At 43.0% G+C, this 23,061-nt stretch overlaps 1 protein-coding gene across 6 annotated transcripts in view; it reads right to left on the bottom strand.

Moving 5' to 3' along the window:
* Positions 1 to 23,061, bottom strand: part of mef2cb (myocyte enhancer factor 2cb) — a 67,172-nt gene that overhangs the window by 20,532 nt on the left and 23,579 nt on the right. For 5 of the 6 annotated variants that reach the window (XM_053653776.1, XM_053653780.1, XM_053653778.1 and 2 more), the window contains 2 exons: positions 14,715 to 14,923; positions 5,462 to 5,665 (listed from right to left, as the gene is read on the bottom strand). In XM_053653776.1, coding sequence (XP_053509751.1) covers positions 5,462 to 5,665; positions 14,715 to 14,768 — 258 coding nt within the window. In that variant the 5' untranslated portion in view covers positions 14,769 to 14,923. Of the gene's footprint in view, positions 1 to 5,461; positions 5,666 to 14,714; positions 14,924 to 18,148; positions 18,611 to 23,061 lie in introns of those variants that run through there. The other variant, XM_053653777.1, reaches the window with a different exon arrangement.

Here is a 23,061-nt window from a genome sequence, read left to right as displayed (position 1 = left end):
ACACACACAGAAAGAGAGAGAGAGAGAGAGAGAGCATGCAAATGCCCCTCAAGAATTCATCAGCCACGAGGTATAAGTACAACAAGTTGTTCTGTTGCTGTCTGTCCAAACAGCTTTAGATGAGGACGGCTGGGAGGCTTGAAGAGCACAAAGAAACTCCTCACTCCCTGACTGATCAGCCATGCTTTGAAAGTCTAAAGACGTCACACAAACTGATCTGACTTGTAGAATAATAAGCACCATGGCTTGTTTCTGCTCAGTGGAACTGTATAATATCTTCATAGAGAGATATAAAAGATAAATAAGAAAACCCACTGGTGAATAAGCTGGACATCAAAACCAATTTAAGTATTACTGTACTACTAACTTTGTATTGTTCCATCTTATTTGATTTCTCTGGTTCTCAAAGATAGGATTTCTTCCTATGGTTCTCAAGGGGTCTGTGATATCTGGTATATGCATGAGGGACGAATAAATGCTCGAATAAATGAATATCATGGTACATATTTGCCCTATTTGTTCTGTAAATGTGATCAAAAGGTGGTCCCTGGATTCAAAACGTTTAAGAAGCCTTGCTCTGGAGGTGTTACAGCAACACTGTGCCACTGGAAAAGAAAACACAGCTGGGAAAAAAGGGTACTTAAAGTGACTGCGCATATTTCATCTTATCTAATATCCATAAACTAAATGCATGCTATTCGCTGTTTCACACCTAGCCTCAAACAGGCGAGAAGGACAGGAGCATTTGTATTTCACTTTTAATCATGATAACACTTCAGCTTATCTGATTGGAGCTTAAAAGAGCAGTTGGAGTTAACATGGATGTTTTGGTGTGTTATCGTATAGCGGCTCTTTGTAAGCAGAATGAATGGTCCTTCATGTGCGGCGCTGCGAGAGAACTGCTCTGGGCGAACGTTGCTTCTGATGTCGGCGCTACAAACAAGTAAGTAAGGAAAGAGTGAACGAGATGACTGAGGTAGAGTGCTCTAGCAGGCTGTTGATGTGCAAGCACCCGCACAAGCCAAACGTCTTTTAATTAAGTCATAACGGCTACTTTGAGAAAAAAAATTAAACTGAAATCATTCCAATTAATTAGCGTTTCTTGGCAACATTAAGCATTCTGCAAGACGTTTAATGAACCTGAGTTGACGCTTCTGTGCAGGTTTTTTTGTTTTTTCCCCTTCCCTCGCTCCCTCTCGGCTTCAGACAGGCGACAGTGTAGAGGAGGCGAATGCCCTGCATGCGCTCTCTCACACGTCTCACCATACGGAGAACCATACGAGGGCAAAACATCGTGAGGGAGCTTTGCGGAATCTCATTAGCCGGGCAGGTAGTCATTAACAGAATGACCTTTGAAAATAATTACCGACCTCTCCTTTTCTCACACGCTGTTCCCTCAACACCTCTGCCGCGCTTATTCGCTCTCTCCCATTCAGAAGTTGCACGTGGAGGATGGTGCTAGCCAAGATTAAGAGGTGAACGTTCAGATTAGGTTAATCTGGGAAGGAAACGAGATTGGCCCAAGATGTCCACTGGCTTCATGCGGATGTGCATGTGAAAGGGCTGACGGCTGAAGGTTGTTGTGCTGTTCCCGTATCCTCTTATTTATGGACTTATCTCACGTTTTCGAGCATTAGGAAAAGAACCCCACAAATGAAGTGATAAAGGTTCATGTCGAATGAATCCTAATAAAGACCGTATAATAAAAAGCTAGCCAATTAAACTTGAACCTAGAGTGAAGCCTTGTTAAAGGATAGGAAGACTTTGAAGAGCGTCGCCGATAGCTGAGCACGTTCGGTGCGACGTTGTCGGCCTTCAGTATCGCTAATTCATACCGGAAAAGAGCGGAACAACCCTCCGATTTTCCCAGCCCTGCCTCGGCTCTTCTCTAATGCGCCTCACATGTCGGGTAGCGTTGCCTGGCACTTGTCATTATAGGAACTCTAGCTGTCTGTTTGAGTTTTTCATCTGCTGCCAAATAAACCATTTACTGTATCTGTGCCAGCGCAACATTTGACATCCCACTTTGTCAACTGTGCTGCGCTGCTTTCTTCCTGCTAGTCTGAAACAAACTAATTTTACCTTATGTAAGCACCTGTAATTTGGTCTTTCTTTGCAACTTTACATGTAATTACCTGGACCTGCCCACCTATTGTCGAGCCTCAGATGTCGCTTTGCAGGAGACTTTTAATTGGGTTTTTTTTTTTGTAAGGAAAAAAAAAAAAGAAAAAAACTAATTCGCCAGTGAAAACAATTTGCCTGAGATGAACCAATACAAGAAAGCACAACTACGTTAGTCCCATCTCCAGTAGGGTTTGACAGTGCTAGGAACATTGATTTCCTTTTCTGAGTTGGCACTGCTATAATAAGTTTCAGTCAGTGTGGGTTCTCCGTAGATTCATCACATTTAGTGCATATCTTCCATTTCTTATGAGTGATAAAACATTTTTGCAGGAATGCATAAAAAAAAGATGCTTTGGTTTTTACTCATTTTGACATAAATTGTTGGCAGTGGAGCAAATTATCTGCCTAGCTCTTTTCGGTCTCGTTTTCTTTTTCTTTATGCGCCGTATACAGGCTCTTATTGCAGCATGTTGGATTGAGAGGCTAGCCGAGCAGACGTTTGAGTTAAAAGAGGAATGGGCTTGACCCTGAAGAGCTGAGATGAAAATCGAGCGAAAGGAAGAGGAGAGAGGAAAAGCGTGTTGATGAGAGCTGGGGTGAGGGAGTAGGGCCTTCAGCCCCTCGCAAACACAGCTAAAGAGGCCGGGCAGAGCCTGCTGCTGCCACTCTCCTAGCGACGCTAATTATCAGCCGAAGACATGCTAATTACATGGAGCTTTATTGCTAATGTAGCAGGCCGCTCTTCGAGACGCCCACACGCTGTGCCCGGCTCCCCTGCCTCTCCTTATCCTCCCACTGCACCCTCCAAGGCATGCTGGGCAAAGACAGGAACAACTATGTTTTATCCTTGAGCTTGTTTTTGATGCTTATATGAGCCTTCGTGGATTCTTTCATTTATATAAGGCAGAATATTTACTGATGGATATAAATACACAAGGGTGTGGATGTATATGTTTGCTGCAGATGCATGTCTTTCAATCCTTTTCTTTTATTCAAAGAAAAGTATACCTCATCAAAAAAGCGCTACCTCTTCAAAACTAGCACCCACCTCCCAGTTCCAGCTGTCCTCCCGAAGCCCAGCTGAAGGAAGGTTTCAGCCCTATCTTGCCATCGCAACAGTGAGTCTGCTTTGTTCCTCTTGACCTCCCGCTACCCCGTCTCCCCCGGCCGTGATGTAACCTAGCAGCAGCCAAATGGGGGCCCTGTAGGAGCTCGCATGCTCGCAAATCCAGTTAGCTTGCTGCCTCAGGCACACTCCCAATCAATTTTCACTAGCACAAATCTGCCAGGGTGGAGAAGGAGCTAGCACTAACTCCTGTTTCTTCTACAAGTGCACTGTTCTTTTTTTTTCACACCCTTTTCCTTTCGTTACATCTGAGCAGATTATCTTCAGGTGGTTGAAATTATGGCTCTTTCATAATGTGTGCTCAAAACACCAGTGTTTGGAATTCCGGGTGTTTGTCTCAATATTTCACTAAATCAAAGCAAACATTTCAGACACCGTGTAATTCGGGCCAATTTGGAACTTGTGCTTCGTGTAAGAACAGTCATGAATGGCATGACAGCCTGATGTAAAGTCAAGTGGCCCAAAATGGCACGATCACTTATTTCTGTGGTGGCTGTTTAACGTTTATTGTATTTAAATGTGATGTAGCCTACGGCTGTCTAATGCTAGCAGATCTGCTCTTATCTTACCACTTAATGGATAGTAAGGCACTTATGCACTTTGGTTTCAAGGAATTTATAATTCATTCCCTGGCTGAAGTTTAGGTCTAGACAAGATTAAAAGTCTATGGTACATATGTCTATAATGCATTAAGGGAGTGTAGTGGTCTACTGTCTTCACTTGGCAAGCAGAACTGATGTGCTAGAAATATAAAGCAGACGGTAGGTTTTATCCAGTCTCCGTATGGAATGAAGATCGAAATCAAGCATGATTCTGATCAAGAATATGAAATGATTGTCACAGAATCACAGTTACAGTACCTGTTCCTCACTGGTCTTCTAGATACATTTCATCTAAGTGTTCACTCAGTGTGTAAGGATGTCGCAATATTATGACTATACAGTATGAAGGAACAAAGAATGGGGGAAAAAATTCTTCATTTACAGCAATATTGAACAAATGAAAAAAAAAAAAGCTTTTGTATACACAGGCTTGTGTGAAATGGAGATGAGAGAGGGGACTTAGGGAAAGCGTGCTGTGGCTCTGGAGGGTTTAGGCAATAATTCTGAGAGAGAGAGAGGGTGAAAAATTGTTAACATAAAAAAAAGCAGTCGGAATCAATGACAAAGTAAAGGATCATTCTAGTGCTACAGAAGTTCTTGGTTAATTTTGAGTACTGTATAATTCTCGAGCTTTTATAAGGAGAAGGAGCTTATTTACATTCTTACAGAGCAGGCATCATTTGGAATAAAAAAAACAAAAAAAAAACAAGCAAGTGGAAGATTTAGCTTAAACTTTTTTTTTTTAATGATTACAAAGATTAAAATAGCATAACAGACCCAAATCTTCCGTTACGCTCCTTATCTATATGTACATTTCCAGTCTTGTGCAGAGGTCCATACTTTTTCCATACTGGAAACTCACCTGAATCAACACACGGGTGCTAACGCTTAGCACAATCAGAAAGAACACTAGATTATAACCGTATTTGAGTGGAGGCTGGGGAAAAAGGGCAGGCTAAGGTGTGTCTCTGGCTGACACTTGCACCAATCCAGAGAGGACAAACAGCATCTTTTCCCATAAATCCTTAAGTGCCTCAGAAGCCCTTGAGTCCTTGGCCACGTCTGTGTGGAAAGCTTGTTGCGCAAGCTACTCACGCTGGGCTTAACATTTGCTACTGGACGTCTGCCTCGTGATTGGCCTCTGTCATGGCTGTTTAGCTCGGACTGAACCCGGCTTTGGTTTCAGGAACGAGGCCAATGCTGGCGCAGCAACCAGCAGACAGCATGTCTCTGAGGCCTGAGACTTATCCAAGGCTTTAGCTTGTTTCGATCACTGTTGTGAGACACAAAGTGGCCAGAGACAAGCGGGATACAAGGCGCTTGTGTCATACACACTGGCTAATGTCTGTTTGCTAAAACAGTAGCGGTGGTCTGGCATGGCCTCTAGTAACACTACGATTCGTTCTTCCTCCACATGCATGGCGGAAGCTTTGCATGCGACTGAGATGCACTGCTACTGGGGCTGATATTTAGGATTTAGTACTTTATCTCCCCAATGAATAGATTCAAACCCACAACATCTATCACTCTCTGCTTATTCGTTTCTCTTCAAGTCAGCTTGTACAAGCTGCGCGTGTCTCGGCCAGCTGGTGTACAGCAGATTCCTCACCTCCACGATGTCTGAATTGGTCCTGCTCTCATGAGGCTCGTTGTACTCTGTGTACTTCAGTAACACTTTGTCCATGTCGGTGCTGGCGTATTGGAAGAGCTTGTTGGTGCTGTTGAAGATGATGAGGGCAATCTCACAGTCGCATAGCACGCTCAACTCATAGGCTTTCTTCATCAGTCCAAACTTCCTCTTGGTGAATGTCACCTACATTGTGACAGGGTGGAGAGAGAGAGAGAGACAGTGAGAAAGAGAGAGAGAGAGAGAGAGAAAGGAAGAAAAAAAAATGAGAAAAAAAAGGGCATTACACAAAGTTGGAAAAGTGTGAGAATATTGTCTTGAATCTCTCTCATTCTTGATCTGCACTGAACAACACTACTGTTGGAAAATCAATGTTTTCCGCTTTCTTTTTTGTTCATCCAAAATGTCTGGGAAAACAGACGCTGGCATAATCAGACTTTTTCCACTCATATATCAAGCAAAGGTTAAAGAAAAGAATCTCTTGTAAAGAAAAAAAAAATCCGGGTTTATAGAAAGAGTCAAACTTTGAGTGCTATTAGGACATGCTTAAGCATTAAAATGCCTCAGATGAACCTCTGCTGTCCTGCCTAATATGTGTTGTGGTAAATGAGTGAACAACTTAAGACACACTCCGTAGTATAATTGTATAATTGTGAAGAGATAATGATTTCGTCAATTTTAATCACTTGTTAACGTCTTATTCAACTTTGTATCGTGCATTTGTTAGTGTGCTTTATATTTAAGGCAAGGTGGATCTCTGGGATAGGAAATGCATAGAGCTGAAATTCCTCATTCTAAATGAACCAAATAGACAGATGACACACACACACAGAGGGAGAGAGACAGAGAGACAGAGAGAGAGAGAGAGAGAGAGAGAGAGACCAAGAGAGAAAGAGAAAGATTGTCATCTCTCACTGCTCAGAGTGCTGACATGTAACTTCTCAGTAAATGTTCTCATCTATAAAATTAGTAACGTTAAAAATATACACCCCTGGACATCCCCCAGTGCGTGTTTCAACATGGTCAGGCCAGAGAAATGCACCACTACTGAAAACACAATACTGATGATGAATAAAAACTGTTTAAACGAAAAGAAGAAATGAGTCCGGCCCTTTGTCATAAACTGGAGGTTGAGATAATCAGCAGTTGTGCACTCAAGAGGAAAAATTCAGAAGGTTTATAAGCTCACTAGTTCAAAAACATGTAAGAACTAAATCATTTAGAAGGGTACATGTTAACACACACACACACACACACACACACACACACACAATCTTTCGCATTTTCACATATGTGCTGAAAATGGAGCTCCACACACTGTCATTACTCCCCCTTTTGTTCTTCCATGCCACTCTTCAAGTTCAAAACAAAAGATTCTTTCAGGTAGCACTGGAGCGATGACCCCTGGCCTGGCCCACTCTTTCATCTGGCTCACATGCGGCTGTGGAATGCCTTCACTAGAATCCGCCTGCCACGGCAGGGCCACAAACATGGCCTCAATGGGACCACATAGACCAGAATGCAGTTTTGTGCCGCATTTGGTGCAAAATTGATCATACACAAGTACAGAATATGGCCCAGACTGAAAATGCTATCAAATATAATGCACAGTTCCACTGCAGGAACTTTTTAGGAAACCAGGCACTCAGGATCTCTGAAATGTTAAGCACATTTCAGAAGAACCAGGACCGAGTTTTGCATTTTTAGTTTCTAACTGTTCTGTAATCTAAGTGGACATGTGCTTCTTTAATGTAGATTGCTACCAATGCTAACACTTGGTCCACTTTCGTCTCATTCTACACTTCATATTGTGCCATATTTAACTCTGTCTGATACTGTCTGATACTGTCTGATACTGTGTATGGGCTCACAACAAAGCCTGGGGTGTGAAGTTATGACAATATGACAATATGGCTTTATGTCGTAACATGTATCTTAAAATAAAGTACCATTTTTGGAGGGTAAAGTGCCAACTGAGAGCTATACTTCAAACAAATGTGTTAAAAAATAACACTATAGTTTCTCTAACCGATTGCTGTAGCGTTATAGGGCATTTACCGTCTTTCCGTCTTTTTTTTTTCCTTTTTCATTGTGATGCTGTAAGCATACTGAAACTGACTGGAAGTTCTGCATATAGCGTTCCTCTAAATATAAAACAAACAGCACACATGTCTACACTGTATAACGTTACTAGATTGACAACTCAACACAATATTGTGGCTAATTGGCCAAATAGCTTTGATAATTACCTAACCAATATAACCCTGTGTAATAAGTGTCAATTTCATAAATATTTGGCTTGAATGTACAAACAACTGTTAGCATTCATTTAAAATGTGTCCATTTTTCTAGATCCTTCTACGTATTACTGATAGACTATAAGCTATCCTGTTAATAATTCAGAGCTGCTAGTGTGGGCAAGCTTATTTGCATTTTGAAACGCAAAACGTATCTACGCCCAAGCAAACGTATGAACGTATGTACACCCAAGCAAATCTAGCTAGCTAATATCAAGAACACTTCATCAGCAAAGCTAGCAAACATCAGAGAATGTCCCCAAGTAGGGTTTGCTAGATAACACTATCAAACAAAAGCAATTAGATAACAAGGGGTGGGATTAATGCATGGTAATATTATATTAAAACTTGTGGGATTTATTTATTTGCATGATTATCACACAGTGATAAAATCTGTAAAAGATTGATAAAAGGGCAAATGTACAAGCTGTGACAGTAAATCTTTCAGTAAAGATTACAAACGAACATGTTTCTCATCTCAGACATAACCCACACAACTAACAAAACCTTTAACAAAGCGTTACCTTAATTAGATCCCCAAATCAAGATCTGATATCTACAGCGTTTCAGATACAGATGATTTTAAGTCTGTGCATGCACCCACACACAGTACACACACACACACACACACACACACCCTGACACGCACCCACACCTGTCTTCTTCTTCACAGGAATGCCATGCGATTGGTGACAGTACTGTGCAGTGGCAGATACCTGTGGCCTCACCCACTGACAGCTCCTGTAAAATAAAATTACTTCTATGGTTACTTCTACTCGTCTTGTCGATGGCCTGCTGTCATTCCTCTCCGCTCAGCCATAAAGGAAGTGATTATGTTTTGATTATGTCTCATCAGCGGTGTTCATTAGGCAAAGTTTGGAGAACACCATCGATTGTTTTGACAGTTCTGTTTCAAGTGAAGAATAGGCCATGATGATGAGAGCGTTAACAGAAACTTGGTGCCATGGAGCCCACCGAATGTGTGAACTTTCTTTATGATGCTGGTGCTGAATCATTATGTAGATGGTGAAGAAAGCGTGGCCCAGGTTTGAGTTTTCTGGCTTTTCTGGTGTGTAAGAACTAGAGTTCTTTTAACATCAGAAAATCTTTGCTGCCTCCTTCAGACAGCGTGCCCTGGCCTCACTCATCTCTTGCCTCTGGTCACAGCAGAGATGGATGTAAACTTAAGTAAGAGACCATTTATGCTGGAGCTACCACTTACTGTAGACCCCCCTCTCCCTCCAAAAAAATCTTATGCTATAAAATGACCATGTCACTGTGGAGTTAAAACAAATTATATCATCTGGCGCCCTTCTAAGAGCCATTCCATGCTGTGCAGATCGCAAGAACCTACTACATGATTGTCTTCCTTTCCTCCAGTTCTCTGTTCAAGCTGCCCCCACATCATCATGCCTCAGTCTTCCGGGTGCTCTGGAGCCTTCAGCAAGTCGGTGCGTTAATTGCTGAAAATGGCACTTATGGCACCTTCTCCACTACGTAGTTAGTGAGTGAGAACAGTCAAGAGACTGCTGTGCAAAATCAGCTGCAAGAAGGGTTACTGCTAACGCTGGCTTGAAGACCTCGGTGTGAAATACAAACATAGACACGAGCTGGAACACATGTAATTGGCCAGGCATGATCAATCCCTCGAAATTACCAAATGTAATATAGAAGAATCACCAGCTCTAACATAAGCGACAACAGAGGAATTTGGTTACACATTTAACCCTTAAATGTACACCTCAGGGTACTACTGACCTATGACCTCACCCCCCACCTCTAAGTCATTTATTTAATAAGTGACAAACAAAACCAAAATCTAACAAAAAATACTTTATTATTTTGTAAAATAGATTGATGGTTTAACCCTATCAAATGTTGTTCATATGTATTAACAACCTAAAGTATGTACAAAGCGCTGGTCATGCATTAAAGGGTTAACAAGGATGGCTATACGAAGAAAAACAAACCAAATGACTAAACGATTAGAAGAAACGAGGTCGGTAACAGTCTGACTCCCTGGCCCTTCATGTGTGGGGGGTTGGAGACACGGGGGCAGGAAGCACATTTCTGTGTATTTCCTCTCATAACAGGAAGTGCCTGATGGCTTCCCCTTCACAATGGCTTCGCTTCTGCTTCCCGCCTCCCGGGCTTGCTGTTTTCCCCAGGGGAGTTCTGCCGGTGGACAGAGAGGACGAGTAGTCATTTGTCACCGTGCTGTCCCCCACCCCTGTGTCCCTCACGCTGGATCATCCACATACTGCACGCAGACCCTGGAGACCCATTCTCCTGTACTGCCCATTTACACATGTCTTAATTGGAGGTGTGCACGCTTAAGCTCGACAGTGAAGCCTTTTGTATGACTATGTGCCTTTATTTATGCTGACTTCAACACCATCTCTATACCCTTCTGGATGACCCACATTTGAAGAGAAAGGGCACTACTAAGTGCACAAGAAAATGTGCGCGAAGCGGATTAAAGTATTAAGGGTGAGCTCTATAGAGTGAATTTAGCTTGATATAACACATTTCAGTATAATGTGTCTTAATTGCCTAACTGCCAATGCCTCCTTTTTCATTTAATAATGTAAATCGTAAACTAGAAGGAAATGTGTGAAAATCAAATATAAATGGTGGGCTAAAAGAGGAAGGCGCGCAATAATAAGAAAGAATAACAGTTCGTGCAAGAGGAAGTACATAACTTGCGGAGATCCAATTCAAAGAAGAGTAATTTGGAGAATTTGTTGAAATAAAGGGACTTCAAGAGGAAGAAGAAGAAAAGAAGAAGAACAAGAAGAAGAAGAAGAACTAACTGCGGTGCATTTTTTTTTTGGAGGAGACAGACGCAGAGGAAACGATCAGAGGAGCAAGGTGAGAATCGGAGGAAGGTGAGTAGGGGTGACGGGATACCCAGAGGGCCTCATTATTTTCCTGCTGTTAATTTCACTCAAACTGTTTCACACCTCACCACTGTTGATTGGAGAGATGTCTCTGTTGTCACGAGTGCTGAGATCCGGCTCTAGCTCAATGCCATCACTCCATCATGGAGCGCAGATGAAGAGAAACTGTACTCAAGGTAAAGTTGAAAGTCTTAGCTAAATCATTTAGATCTGAATGTGGTGGGGAAATGATCATGTGTAGGGGAGATAGATAAACAGATAATGTGAGATGTTCAGGACTTGTATTATGTTTAAGCTATAAGCACACTGAGTATTGATAATTATTGTGGCTTTCTCCAATTTTACATCACTTGTTAACACTATTTGTCCTGTTAAGGTGTTGTGTTATGTAGACGAGGTTTCTATTCAAGCTATGTCTTGGAGATGCCATGGAAAGGCCTTTGTGAGAATGCCATAATGCATTTGGGGCCAGCATCTTAATTTATTGGGAGAAATAAACTGGAAATGCTACGAGAAGAAGCATTAGTGGTGTTGCTGATCCAGACTGAATGGTTACACCCCAAAATCTCAACACCTAAAGTACAATTAGCAATGTGAATTGATTTGGCAATGAAGATTCATTTTTTCCAAACGCAATGCAGCATGAAGTAACTCCATTACTTCTGTACTAACATGCCAAAAATGTCTTCTCCTTCTTCTTCTTGAAGCACAATGGGTCAGCTGCAAACCATTTATCCTTTCTATGACTAATGACATCCCTTATCCTGCCCACTGCCATCAGAGGCCACTTCCTCCCTGGCCTCTCTTGACCTGACCCAAGTTTGTCTCACCACCTGGCCAGATGGATCACAACCCTGAATTAGCCACCCTCCATTAGGCCCAATTACAGCCGACTCCGATGCGGCTGCTTCCCGACTGGCAGCGAGGCACCTCACTTAGAATGATTCCATTTGATTCAGCTGTGATCCGATGTGAACTTCTCATTTGCCCTTTGTTTCGGAGAATCTTTATGAAAATGAACTGCTGCAGGATCGAGAATTCTTACCGAGGGAGAGACGGGTAGCGAGTTAGCATGGTGGCTAATGCATTTTAGCACACAGGGAATCCTTTCATGTTGATGCGCCCGGGGAAAGTGTTTGAGTGGCCGGAGGGCAAGTAGCCAGGCCTCGCACACTAATGCCCTGTGTGGCCGTCTGGGCAGTCAGTCAACTGGCGATGCTCTGGGGAAGTGTTTTTGATGGTGGTGGAGGTGGGGGGTCCAAGTGGCCGCCCAAGGCGATGAGGGTCTGGTGCCTGCAAGCAAGGCACTGCAGGCAGGGTGGCCAGCTATATACACTTGCCACTCAAACAACGGTGATATAAGACATAAAATGATGTAAAAAGACATCTATAACCATGTTTTTTCAATATTACAGCTTGTTTTTGTTTGGTTTTTTTGGGGTTTTTTTTTTTGGGGGGGGGGGGGGGGGGGGGGTTCAGCGGGGGTGGGGGTGGGTTATTTACAGTAGAATTTCCAGCTGAAAACTTAGCTATTGTGACAAATTAAACAAATTTAACCATTAACTTTTTCTCTCAGTGATAAAACTGTGGGGACTGGAACATCAAACACTGAATGTGATGGTATTTGCATGAAAACCCTGCAAACATCTCAAGAATGTTGCACCAAAGGTAACACCATTGAAGCGGGTAGCTGTTTATTTTCCTTTGGTATGGAAAGATTTCCTTAAAGGGGAAGTGAAAATATGCAAAGGCCCAGCCACGACTTCAACAAATTGAGAGCAGAGGGGAGGAGAGAAAAAAAGGGTTGTGAGTCAAAGGTCCTTCATTCTTGTCTTGTGATGTCTGTCTTCATAGTTTCCTTGTATCACACACAACTCTGTACTTTGATAGAGTCAGTCAAAGATCTTGTTGGGGGAAGGACGGCTATCTTTAAAGATCTTTGATAGGCCTCATCTGCACACAACCTCTACGTACAGATTATAATAATAATTTTTGACAGTGTAAAGATAATACTGCAGGTTTTTTTTTTTGTTTGTTTGTTTTTTTTTTTTTACCATTCCTATAGAGGTATCACTATCATTATAGTTTCATCGTTAGTTTTATTTTCAACAAAACCATATTAGTGATAAGATGTGAAGCTACTTCCTCTTTTCTAAATAAAATCCGAAAAGTTTCTCTGGTTTTCTTATTGCTTCACTTTGCCCTCTCTTTCTCCCTCTTGATCTCAAGTCCCGGAAAGCTGTGGCATCGACTCTCATCAGGTGTCCTTCCTGTATCAATCTCTGATCTTGAGGGAGGGGAGGGAGAAACAGTGAGAGAGTAAGAGAAGGACAGCAAGAGAAAGAAGGAAAGAGAGCAGTGATAACACCAGGACAGGATGCTTTCTGTGCAATACGATAGCCTCCCCCAAAAACATCCTGACCTAGACCATGCATCCTTCTTGCTCTCGTTCCTCTTTCTTTCTCTCTCCTCATCTATTGTGGCTATTCATCAAAGAAACTACGCCTCTGCTCTGACCACTTCTACTTCATTGTATCATCTCAACACATCTATTAGAAATGATTATTGTATGCGTGACATATGGTGAAGAAACAATGCTTTGAAAGAGTCTCACTTAAGCTTTTTTTTTTTACTGTATTAATCTTCAAATAAATAAATAAATAAATAAAGCCAGTAAGCAGGGCTTCTAAACAGTGTTGTGAAATTATTCTAAGATTACTAGAGATGTATTTTTCCCCAGCAGTCAGAAGAGAAAAACACGAAGAGACTGCTGGTATGATAAGGGCTTTGACTCATTTGTGTGAATCTTTGCTTCTCCGCCATGTGCATGTGAGCCTCTGGTTTCCTCAGGGGGGAGAACTCACTCAACCCACGAGTGCCAAATGACTAATGCCACCGTTCCCCTGCCGTCTGTGCCGCCTGACACACCCATTACTTTCCACTCTCCTCTTCCTCTTCTCTCCCTCACTCCTCCTCGACCCCTCGTTCCGCCTTCAATAATTGATCAGCCCTTCCCAAAGTCCAGACAGCAGTCGTTAACTGGAGTGTGGACCCGTTCCATGCCATCAAAATGCTTGGCTACAGTAAGTTACAAAATGGTACGTTTATATATATATATATATATATATATATATATATATATATATATAAAACATACAGTCACAATAAGTACCAATAGTCTCTCAAGACCTCACTGCCTTTGACAGATTGCCCTCTGAAGGCACCTTTAAACTCCTATTTCTCTGGCAGCCGCCGAGCGTAAACATCAGACGCACAAAGAAGAGAAGAGCTCATTGATCTTGCTGTAAAACAAGTACCTATGTTACTGGCACCACTATAATCGATACAAGTACAGAATTTGTTAGATATGATATCTGTCTGTGTTTGCAGCCCTGACTGTCTGGTGTCTCATGTCCTGAATGTTTAGGTCATGAAAAGACTCCCTATTAGTAACCTACATTTAATCCTAAATTCAAATGAAATCATTCAGAGGATCAACAGCAAAACTTAGCTATGGCTATATAATTCCTCCCCCTGATCATAACGATTACAGTCATTTCATTGTGTTTGAAGGTCACGTCATTACAGACAAGAATCTGTGGACACGTGGAAAAATACCAGGTTATAAAAGATAAAAACAATAAGTGTAGAAAGGCCACATAGGCCACTTGCGTGATGTCATGCTGAGGGCTCATATCTCATCGGCCTCCACCTACAACCTGATCTGTAAAAGGAAAACTACTGGGCCAAGTGGTACGGCCCCAAAGATCCGCCCACCTCCCAGTTTCTCTCTCTGCGTGCCTTAGAGGTTGTTTGTCTGTTTGTTTGTGCTCCCCTCCCACTCTGTACCCACCCCTGCTAAAATAATCTTCCACTGCCATTAGCTACAGCTGGTGGCACGTCGGCCACGGGCCATATGAAGGGTGTTGCGAGCCGCTGGGGCTATTTTTAAAGGATCGTTTCAGTTTGAACGCACGCCACTCCTGAAAACTGTTACAACGTATGAATTCGGTCTTACTGGTGCCTGGTGCGCCTTACCTGTCTGTTGCGTTCGTCCATAATCCGCGTGATCTGAATCTTTTTTCTCCCCATTGTCCCGTTTCTTTCTTCACTCTCTTCTTTCACCAAATGACTTTATGGCCTCGACTCTCTTTTTTTTTTGTTGCTTTTTTTTTGTTGTGTTTCCTCAAACCAGGCTTTCTTCTCTGTACTTGCTCCACTCAATTCAAAGATTCCAGCAGCTGTACCTGTGATAGAGACAGAGAGAGAGAGAGAGAGAGAGAGAGAGAGAAACATAGAAAAGCTTTATGGCAGATAGTCGAGAATAAGAAAAAAAAGAAGCATAATCTCAGCACATGGGATGGTGAATAAAGACAAAAGGATCTGTCAACATTTTTTGCGAGAGCGCTCTGTTTTTCACTGTCGATATCATGCAAATCAGAGCCAGCACTTCGGTGCTCTGACTACGAGGGGAGACAGCACTGTCACACTCTCTCCACAGTCGCACAGATTTCTGACAAGGTTTTACGAAGTGACACAAACTTAACGGCTCTAATCACGCACAATGTAATATTTATGCCGTGCTGAACAGCACGCGAATCTAGTTTCCGAGAGAGGAAAAAAAAAACGATTCCTAGTCTCGGAAAAACGCTACCACATGTATTACAAGTTGCAAGACAACGACTCAAGGGAAAGATGATGTAAAGAATGAATTTTTTTCCTTTGCATGTGATACAGCAGTTGATTTCCGGTTAAAGCAGACTGATTTACCAAAGCAATTCTGGTATTTGCAGGTCTTAAAAAGAGGCCCGATGCCAAAAATGTCTGTTTCGAATTTGTCCTGCAATACACACTTGGTAAGTCTATCTCTGCCGTGATCCTGTAATCACTTCACGGCTCATCTCTCACGCCGAGACCTCCTCGGATTGAACGAGCTGCCCTGACTCGAGCAGCTAACCTGGCTTCTCCGTAAACTGTCTCGTCTTCGAGACGTACATGTATTAAATGAGCTGGCAAACACGAACAGTGCGAGCTATCTTTTGCATGTGTATGTGTGTGTATGCCAAGTGCACCTCCCTGGCGCTGTAAAGTAGGCCAACCCAATTCATCTCAGGGAGGAGCAGCAGAAGTGTTGTTGTGTTTTCTTCTGACAGTAGAGGTGATAACGTCCCTCGTTATGCAAATGAGCATCCCATTATTTAGGCTGGGTGTAATGCAGCGAAGCTGTCAGCGGCGTCGCATTAAAACCCCTCCATCGTTCACTTTCTTCTTCTTCTTCTTCTTGGTTTTTTTCCCATCTTCTTCTTCTTCTTCCTCCCTCGTCCCTTCTTCTTTTCAGCTCTTTCTGAAAACACGTTTCCAGGCGGCTGCCAGAACGAGTCAGAGGCATTGATGTCGCTACGTGTGAAAGATGTGTCACTCTGTCTTCCCCTCTGTCTACATATCTGTCTCTCTCTCTCTCGCTCTTTGATAAGCAGATTTCACAAACTTAAGCATGAGACATTCGCACAGGCGAAAACTCGCGCAGTACTTCCTGTTTGGTGTTAAAATGGTGCATTCGAGTCAGAGTTGTAAGGAGAACGTCTATGTCGCCAAGGTGAACGCCATGATTATTTCGCTTTTGTAGCGTTCAATTCTGTCTCGGTGTTCTCCGTAACATCGCACCTTGTGGCTACTTCATAAAATTCTACACCCGGTTATTAAAATCTCTCATTACGGCGTCAAAACCTATTCGTCAAAGACGCGCATTCTGCAAGATGCAGGAAAATTCAGTGCTGTTAATAACCAGCCAGCGTCTGTCTTCTGTGGTCTCTGTTAATACCCGGCGACGACGTCACGCTTTGTACGAGCTGTTAGCAAGAGCGTGTCTTAGCACCTGCGTGACGAAATTAAAGCTAGCATGGTGATTGTCTGAAGGACTACTGTTGAACAAGGAGCAAAACAATCCGCAGACAAGCTGGTGATAATGACTAGATTACTTGGTAAATATTTACCGAGATGCAGTCGGGAAGCTGGCACGAGCTGCCCGTGTTCGCCGGTCTCGTTCGTGCTTGGCCTAGCCGAAAGCTCGAACGATTAAGCAGCTAACTAAATCAGAGAGCGTGCTTTATGTTTGCATCACTCGAAGAAACACTCGCGTTAATTTGATCATCTTTCTTCTTCCTGGTTTGTTGGGTTTTAGTAAAAATCCTTTAGGGGTAGTAATATTGTAAAACAGTTAGCGTTTGAAGCCCAACATACACACACACACACACACACACACACACACAGACACATCATGATTATCATCATTTTAGATTACCACAGATGAGCGCAATCCAATTTACACTAGAACGATGAACTACTGTGTAGACATGAGCACACCTGGTAAAACAACTCTGTCAACCACACACACACACACACACACACACCCAGAGACACTGGGAAGACCGATCCCTGATGAGAACAAGCACTATGTAGTGCTGCTTGTGTATGTGTAACTGGGTGTGTAGACAGTGTGTGTGTGTGTGTGTTTCAGACTGACAGACAGACAAAGATAGAGAGAGATAGAGATAGACAAGGACACACAGAGTGAGAGAGAGAGAGCGCCAATTTGTTAAGCCAATTTACTAATCCATGTCCAAAGCACATGAGGAGAGAGAGAAGGAGGAGGAAGATGAGAGAGAGAGAGAGAGAGAGAGAGAGAGAGCCAAGAGTGAGATCCTTGGCTTAGTGTGAGAGAGGTCATAGTGGATGCCATAAGACAGCGATGGAAGCTTAGTTTGATAAGCTGCCTCCTTATGTAAGTGTGACTGCAAGGACAGCAGAAACGAGTAAAACATGAAGAGAACATGGGAGAAACATGAGAGAAGATGACAGAGAGAGAGAGAGAAAGAGAGAGAGAGAGAGAGAGAGAGAGAGAGAGAGAGATGAGTGGGTCTCTCTGGAGAGAAAGAGAGAGAGAGAGAGAGAGAGAAAGAGAGAGAAAGAGAGAAGTGCTGCTGCTGACCCTCCCATCTGTTAACTACGCCTATTTTCTTCTGCCACAAATAAGAATGCTGGAAAGGAAGCGAGGGAGAGGGGAAAAAAGAAAGACAAAGAGAAAAAGAGCGCCAGCACAGAGATGTAATGAGCTGCTAGGCATTTTTCTCTCTCTTTCTTTCCATTTTCCCCTCTCTCGATGAGAACTGGAGCTAAAAGGGCAACGGGTACGAACAAAAGCAGGCACGATTCTGGGTCGTTTCATTCCCAAGTGTTCCACTTAGGGAGAAGAAGAAAAAAAGAAAAGAAAATGACACTCAATTGTATTTGTCAAAGTCTTAAAAGAGTGAATATGATTCCTTGTGCTTGCGTATCAGATCCAGGCTGCCGCGTTTACGTGTATTAGAGCAGTGTATTTGGTTAATGAGCTGTAATGAAGCGTCGTTGCAGCAGCTACACGTTGGTGTTGTATCGCATTACAGTCCTAATACGCAGCACATAGAGGTCGAAACCTTTCAATCTGGATGATCAAATCTCCAGTGGTATCCTGTGTCGGCCATGCCGAATACCTGCTTCCCCGTCTCAGCTTGCACTGTCACCACGGTCGTCTCCCTCGCTCTCCCGCACATCTGCAACATATTTGGTAATAGCATGTGCTTGAGAACAGGCAAGTACCCTCTATCCTCACAGGGAAATGTGGTCGCCGAGATTTGAAATAACATATTACAGTGCAGTAAGTAAACCTTTTAGGAGGTGTGCGATATATTAAATAAACCCCCACACTTTTCAAATAAACTCCCATTTCCTTGAAGAGACCAGTAAAAAAAAAAAAAAAAAAAAACGTCTTCAATGGTTCTTCCTGAATAATTTGCGTGTTAGGACAATCTCTAGTCAAGGCTCACACTTGGAAGTCTTTTTTCCTCTTCTTGCATAATCCCTGAAGCACATTTTCTTCCTTCCGTAACTGTGTTTATTTTCTTAGAGTCGGTTTTATTTAATGCACTTATTTGCAGACAGGCAGCTGTTTATCAGCGATAGTTAATGGTGCACGGGGAGACAGGCGGGCCGTAGCGAGTGGATCCTGGGAGGCCTATTGTCTCTGTAATGTCATTACATGCACAGACTCTTGAGCGTTGTACTGGCTGCTTGGGGGAGATACGAGCTCTGACGAATGGCTACCATTGCTGTCCATCCAACACGCGATGGGATGAGTGACCTAAACTGGAGATTCGGCTTGGCGGAACCGGGCTTTCGGAAATGTGGGCTGTCGCAGCATGACGCTTTACCACCTTCTGAGTTTAAGGAGATTGTGTGTGTGTGGGGGGGGCTTTAAGCAACGTTGAGATACTGCAATAAAGATAAATCGAGTACATGAATTCTCTTTGGTCCCCATGTTGTTTAGCAGCAAAAAGATGAACATGATGCTAATATGTATAATAAGTATAATATACACCGTTTCATACACCAGTATTTCAGGACTGGTCTTACCTTCTAGCACGACTGGACAGAGCAACAGGAAACACACGCAGACTCACACAAACACAGAGCCTGGAGGAAGGACGTGACTTCAGCAACCACAGACAATCAAAGGTGTAAAGGTGCTTCCTTTCCTAAACTGTTCCAGAGTGCACAAAATGGGAACCAAAACTCCTGCGCTTCCTTCTCCCGGCCAGAAAAGAAGAGACGAACAGAAAGAAAGAGAGTTGAGGCCGCCGCCGCCACCGCTGACCGTAACCAAACGGCCACTTTCTGACGCGAGTGCTGGAAGCGAAGGATTCTGGGCCAAGAGGGCAGCAGAGTTGACAAAGTCGATGCGCGAACCGTCTTCCAAGACTTCCACTTACTAAATGACATCACTGCATTCATATGACCAATGGATTTGAGTCTCAACGTTACACACCTCTACTGTTTTTATGGCACTCATAAATATCTCACCCATGGCACGAAAAAAAAAAAAAAAACCCTGAGAAACGCCACAATATGTGGCTTGATTAGCGAATATGTGAAATTATGGATGAACTGCACTTCGCAGGGCGATATTTGGTGAATAGGTCTTTTCAGTTGCTATGTAAGATTAGTGCATTCGATGGAAAAGGAGAGGTTTCATTTACACCACACAGAGTGTTCTTTCATGGTTATTCCACTGCAATGTTTCACTCCTGTCTCTCTCACAATCAGCTGTGGACTTTTTATTTTTCTTTTTTAAAGAAGAAAAACCTCTCTTTAGAAAATAGCTCCAGGCTGCCCAGTGTTTTATCAAATGAGCAGAAGATGTGACATGTTTATCCTGTGCTTTGCACTAGTTTCTGAGTCTGTTTCAGCATCCAAGGACTTGTTGAGTTCAAGCGATTGTTTTTAAATGCAGACAAAACAAAAGTAAGGTGAATTCAGAAGCTTCTCTTGATGATCTGAGCTTAATAAAGTACGTGTCGTATTTATCTATCTGAAATGATCAGTCCTGGAATATGGCCTTGCACTGGGGACATGTGTCCACACAAAGCAGCAAAAGGGGTGGACGGATGAAGGGGTGCTGACAGACGTCTTGTCGCTTGCTCGCTCGGTAAACAGTGAGTGTGGCCCAGCGCGAGTCAAACTCCAGGTGAGAGCCGTCTGTCAGTTAGCCATTGCAAAGCCACCCAAGGACAACGTGGCTTGATACACACACGTGTCAGGGATGAAGCAGCTGCTCATCACCGAGATACGGAGCGTGTCACTGTCCGCCTGAGACAGTTTTCTGGATGCAAAATAATATCCTGCAAATGTTCCAAGAAGAACAAAGGAAGTGTTTGAAGTAAAATGACTAAATATTAAGTCATGTATGCCATACACGTGACTGAACATGTGGATGAGTTCATAAGACAGTGGAAGCATGACATATGAGTGTACAAACTGTATAGGTTGGTTGGGTTTTATTAGGGGGGGCACAAAAAGGAGAAGGTAAGAAAAGCCATGGGCTGTGGGAAAGAAATCACTGCGGTCCTGATCAAGGAGAAGAAGGAAAAAAAAAAACCCACTGAAGTTGCAATTAATGGTAATATTTTACAGGAACATAGTGATGCATTGGTGATTTGACTAAAGAACCACAATCGGGCGTTTGAGTTCTGCTCCTCACACATCTGCAAGAGCAGAGCTGTGTTTATCAGCAAATGTCTAACCACTAGCACGTCATGCACAGTGGCTCCAGATCCAGGTGCAGCCATAGCACTGCTGGAGGCTTGCACAAAAAAAAAGAAAAGAAAAAAAAAACAGTAGAAAAGTTAGGACGATGGGTTCAGGTTTGATCAGCTAACAAAGCTGCACGAAACATTTGAAACAGTGAATAGAAAAGATAGGAATAAATACAAGCAGGAGCTTGGTGAGTAATCTCCCCCCCTGCACTAACACAGCCCTGAGCCGTGTCACTTGGAAGAGATGAGGCCTGGCAACATCGGCCAATTACGTTATCAGCAGAGGATGAGAGCATCTTATGATGTTAGCCTTGTTCAGGGGTCGGAGGGACATTGAGGGGCTGCGGCATGTCCGCAGGCTCAGATGATCCTCTGATTATTTCATCGCGCTTTTACTTGTCGCGCGCTTCCTCCTCGGCCCCCTCACCACCTCGGCGTTCTAATCAGACTAATTAAAAGCTTTGTTCATTTGGAGCTCTCCGATGACAATTTGTTTCACCCTACCCTACAGCGGTCCTGTGAAAAAGAGAATTAAATTTGATCTTCTGACAGCAATTATTAAACGTTCCCTCCTGGCTTCAATTAAGCCCAGAGGCTAACGCGGCTGAGAGACTGAGAGCGGGTGCCAACGTTCAGTACCTCCTTCTCACTTCTGCCTCTTCTTTTCCTCTTTTTCTCTCCCCTTTATATCTTTCTCTTCGTTTTTTTTTCTCATGAGGCAAATATATGTACAGTAAGCCACTGAGGCACTTGATATTGAAGCATTTTACAGAAATTGAGTTTTTTTTTCTTTCTTCCCTCTGATGCCTGGCCAAGAAGTCAGAGAGAGGGAGAAAAGGGAAGTTAAGCAACCTCCTCTTATATCCCGATCAATCAGCATGTTCAGTCACTGCACAGTTCTTTTTTTTCTTCTTCTCCTATTGAGTAATTCAGTAAAGATGGTAAAAGTGCCTTTTACCAGAAGTTTTGCTTTAGTTGCAATAAATCTGACAATATTACACATACATTCCTGGGTCATAAAATCTCTTCCACGTGAGCAGGAATTCATATGAAATGTGTAATCCAGTATAATCGTAGAAGTTCGAACGGTTGCATTTGAACTGAGCGACTGTAACACCTGCTCCTTTATCAGTGTAAGCCCAAGCTTTCTGTTCGCCTCTGTAAGCAAATTATTTGACTTTCAGTAATTTTGAAGCCGGTTCTGACGGTCAAATATTTCAAAATGAAAATAAGTGTACAGAAATGTACGTCCAAGGCAATATCCAACAACTACCACTTTAAATGAAACACGCAAACCATAAATCATAGAGTCGCAGGATATTCGTAGGTCAATCGCCACCGACTGTAAGATAGACAAAGGCATGGCACTTCAACAAGGATCTTCTTTATAACTTCAACCTGAGCCTTTTCTTTTTTTTCTTATCTTTCTCTCTCTTTCCTCGGTCCCAAAAGTGCTGTACGGAAATGAAGTAACCCAGATTGAGGAGAGGATGGAAAGAGAGGCTGTAAACTCTCCTTCTGTAAAAAAAAAAAAGAAGCTATACAGTCATCCCTCCACCTCCGGTTTTCCGACATGATGTCACAGTCATTTCAGCATTACCACAAGCTGATTGGGCTGATTGTTGAGAGCACTGCTGCGTTGTTGATCTCTCGCATCATTTAACTCTGATTGTTACAGTTGGGGTTTGTCTAAACAAGCAACATGACTGCCATTTTTCTTTCTCTCTTCCTCGTGTCCTTCAATTCTTGCTCTATGCCTTATTTAGTATGTGTAAGGCTCTTCTCAATATGTAATTTCCTGTCTATTAGCAATGAGGGAAAAAAAAAAAATCAGTTAAGCCCATATCCTCTTCATGTCATCATACTCATTATTCATCACTTGACCAAGCCAGATCATAACACTGTTTTTATTCTAAAAATTATAGAATAAACTCTCGACTTACTAAGAAAGGCATAGATACGTCCAGACCCGTGGTGTAAAGTGTAAAGGAAGGAATATGGCATTCCCCCAGGGGCCGACCCGATCCCTAGTCTTTCATTATGGGACCGGCGTACCCTCCTCCCTTCTCTCCTCTCCGCTCCACGGCGTGTTTGTAGTGGTGAGAGAAGTCAGCAAATGCCGCAAACGCCGGGCACGCTCCGTTCTGGCAACAACTCGGGCCGACCTCATCAAAGCGAGCCCTCGTAATTTGTCACAGAACGCGACCAATTAAAATGCGTTAGGGGATGAGGAAGGCCTACAGGCGGGGTGGGGGGAA

The sequence above is a fragment of the Ictalurus furcatus genome, chromosome 22 (genome assembly GCF_023375685.1).
Source record: "Ictalurus furcatus strain D&B chromosome 22, Billie_1.0, whole genome shotgun sequence".
Lineage (NCBI taxonomy): Eukaryota > Metazoa > Chordata > Actinopteri > Siluriformes > Ictaluridae > Ictalurus > Ictalurus furcatus.
The sequence above is the reverse complement of the archived record's forward strand: the minus strand, read 5'-3'. Positions and strand labels throughout refer to the sequence as shown.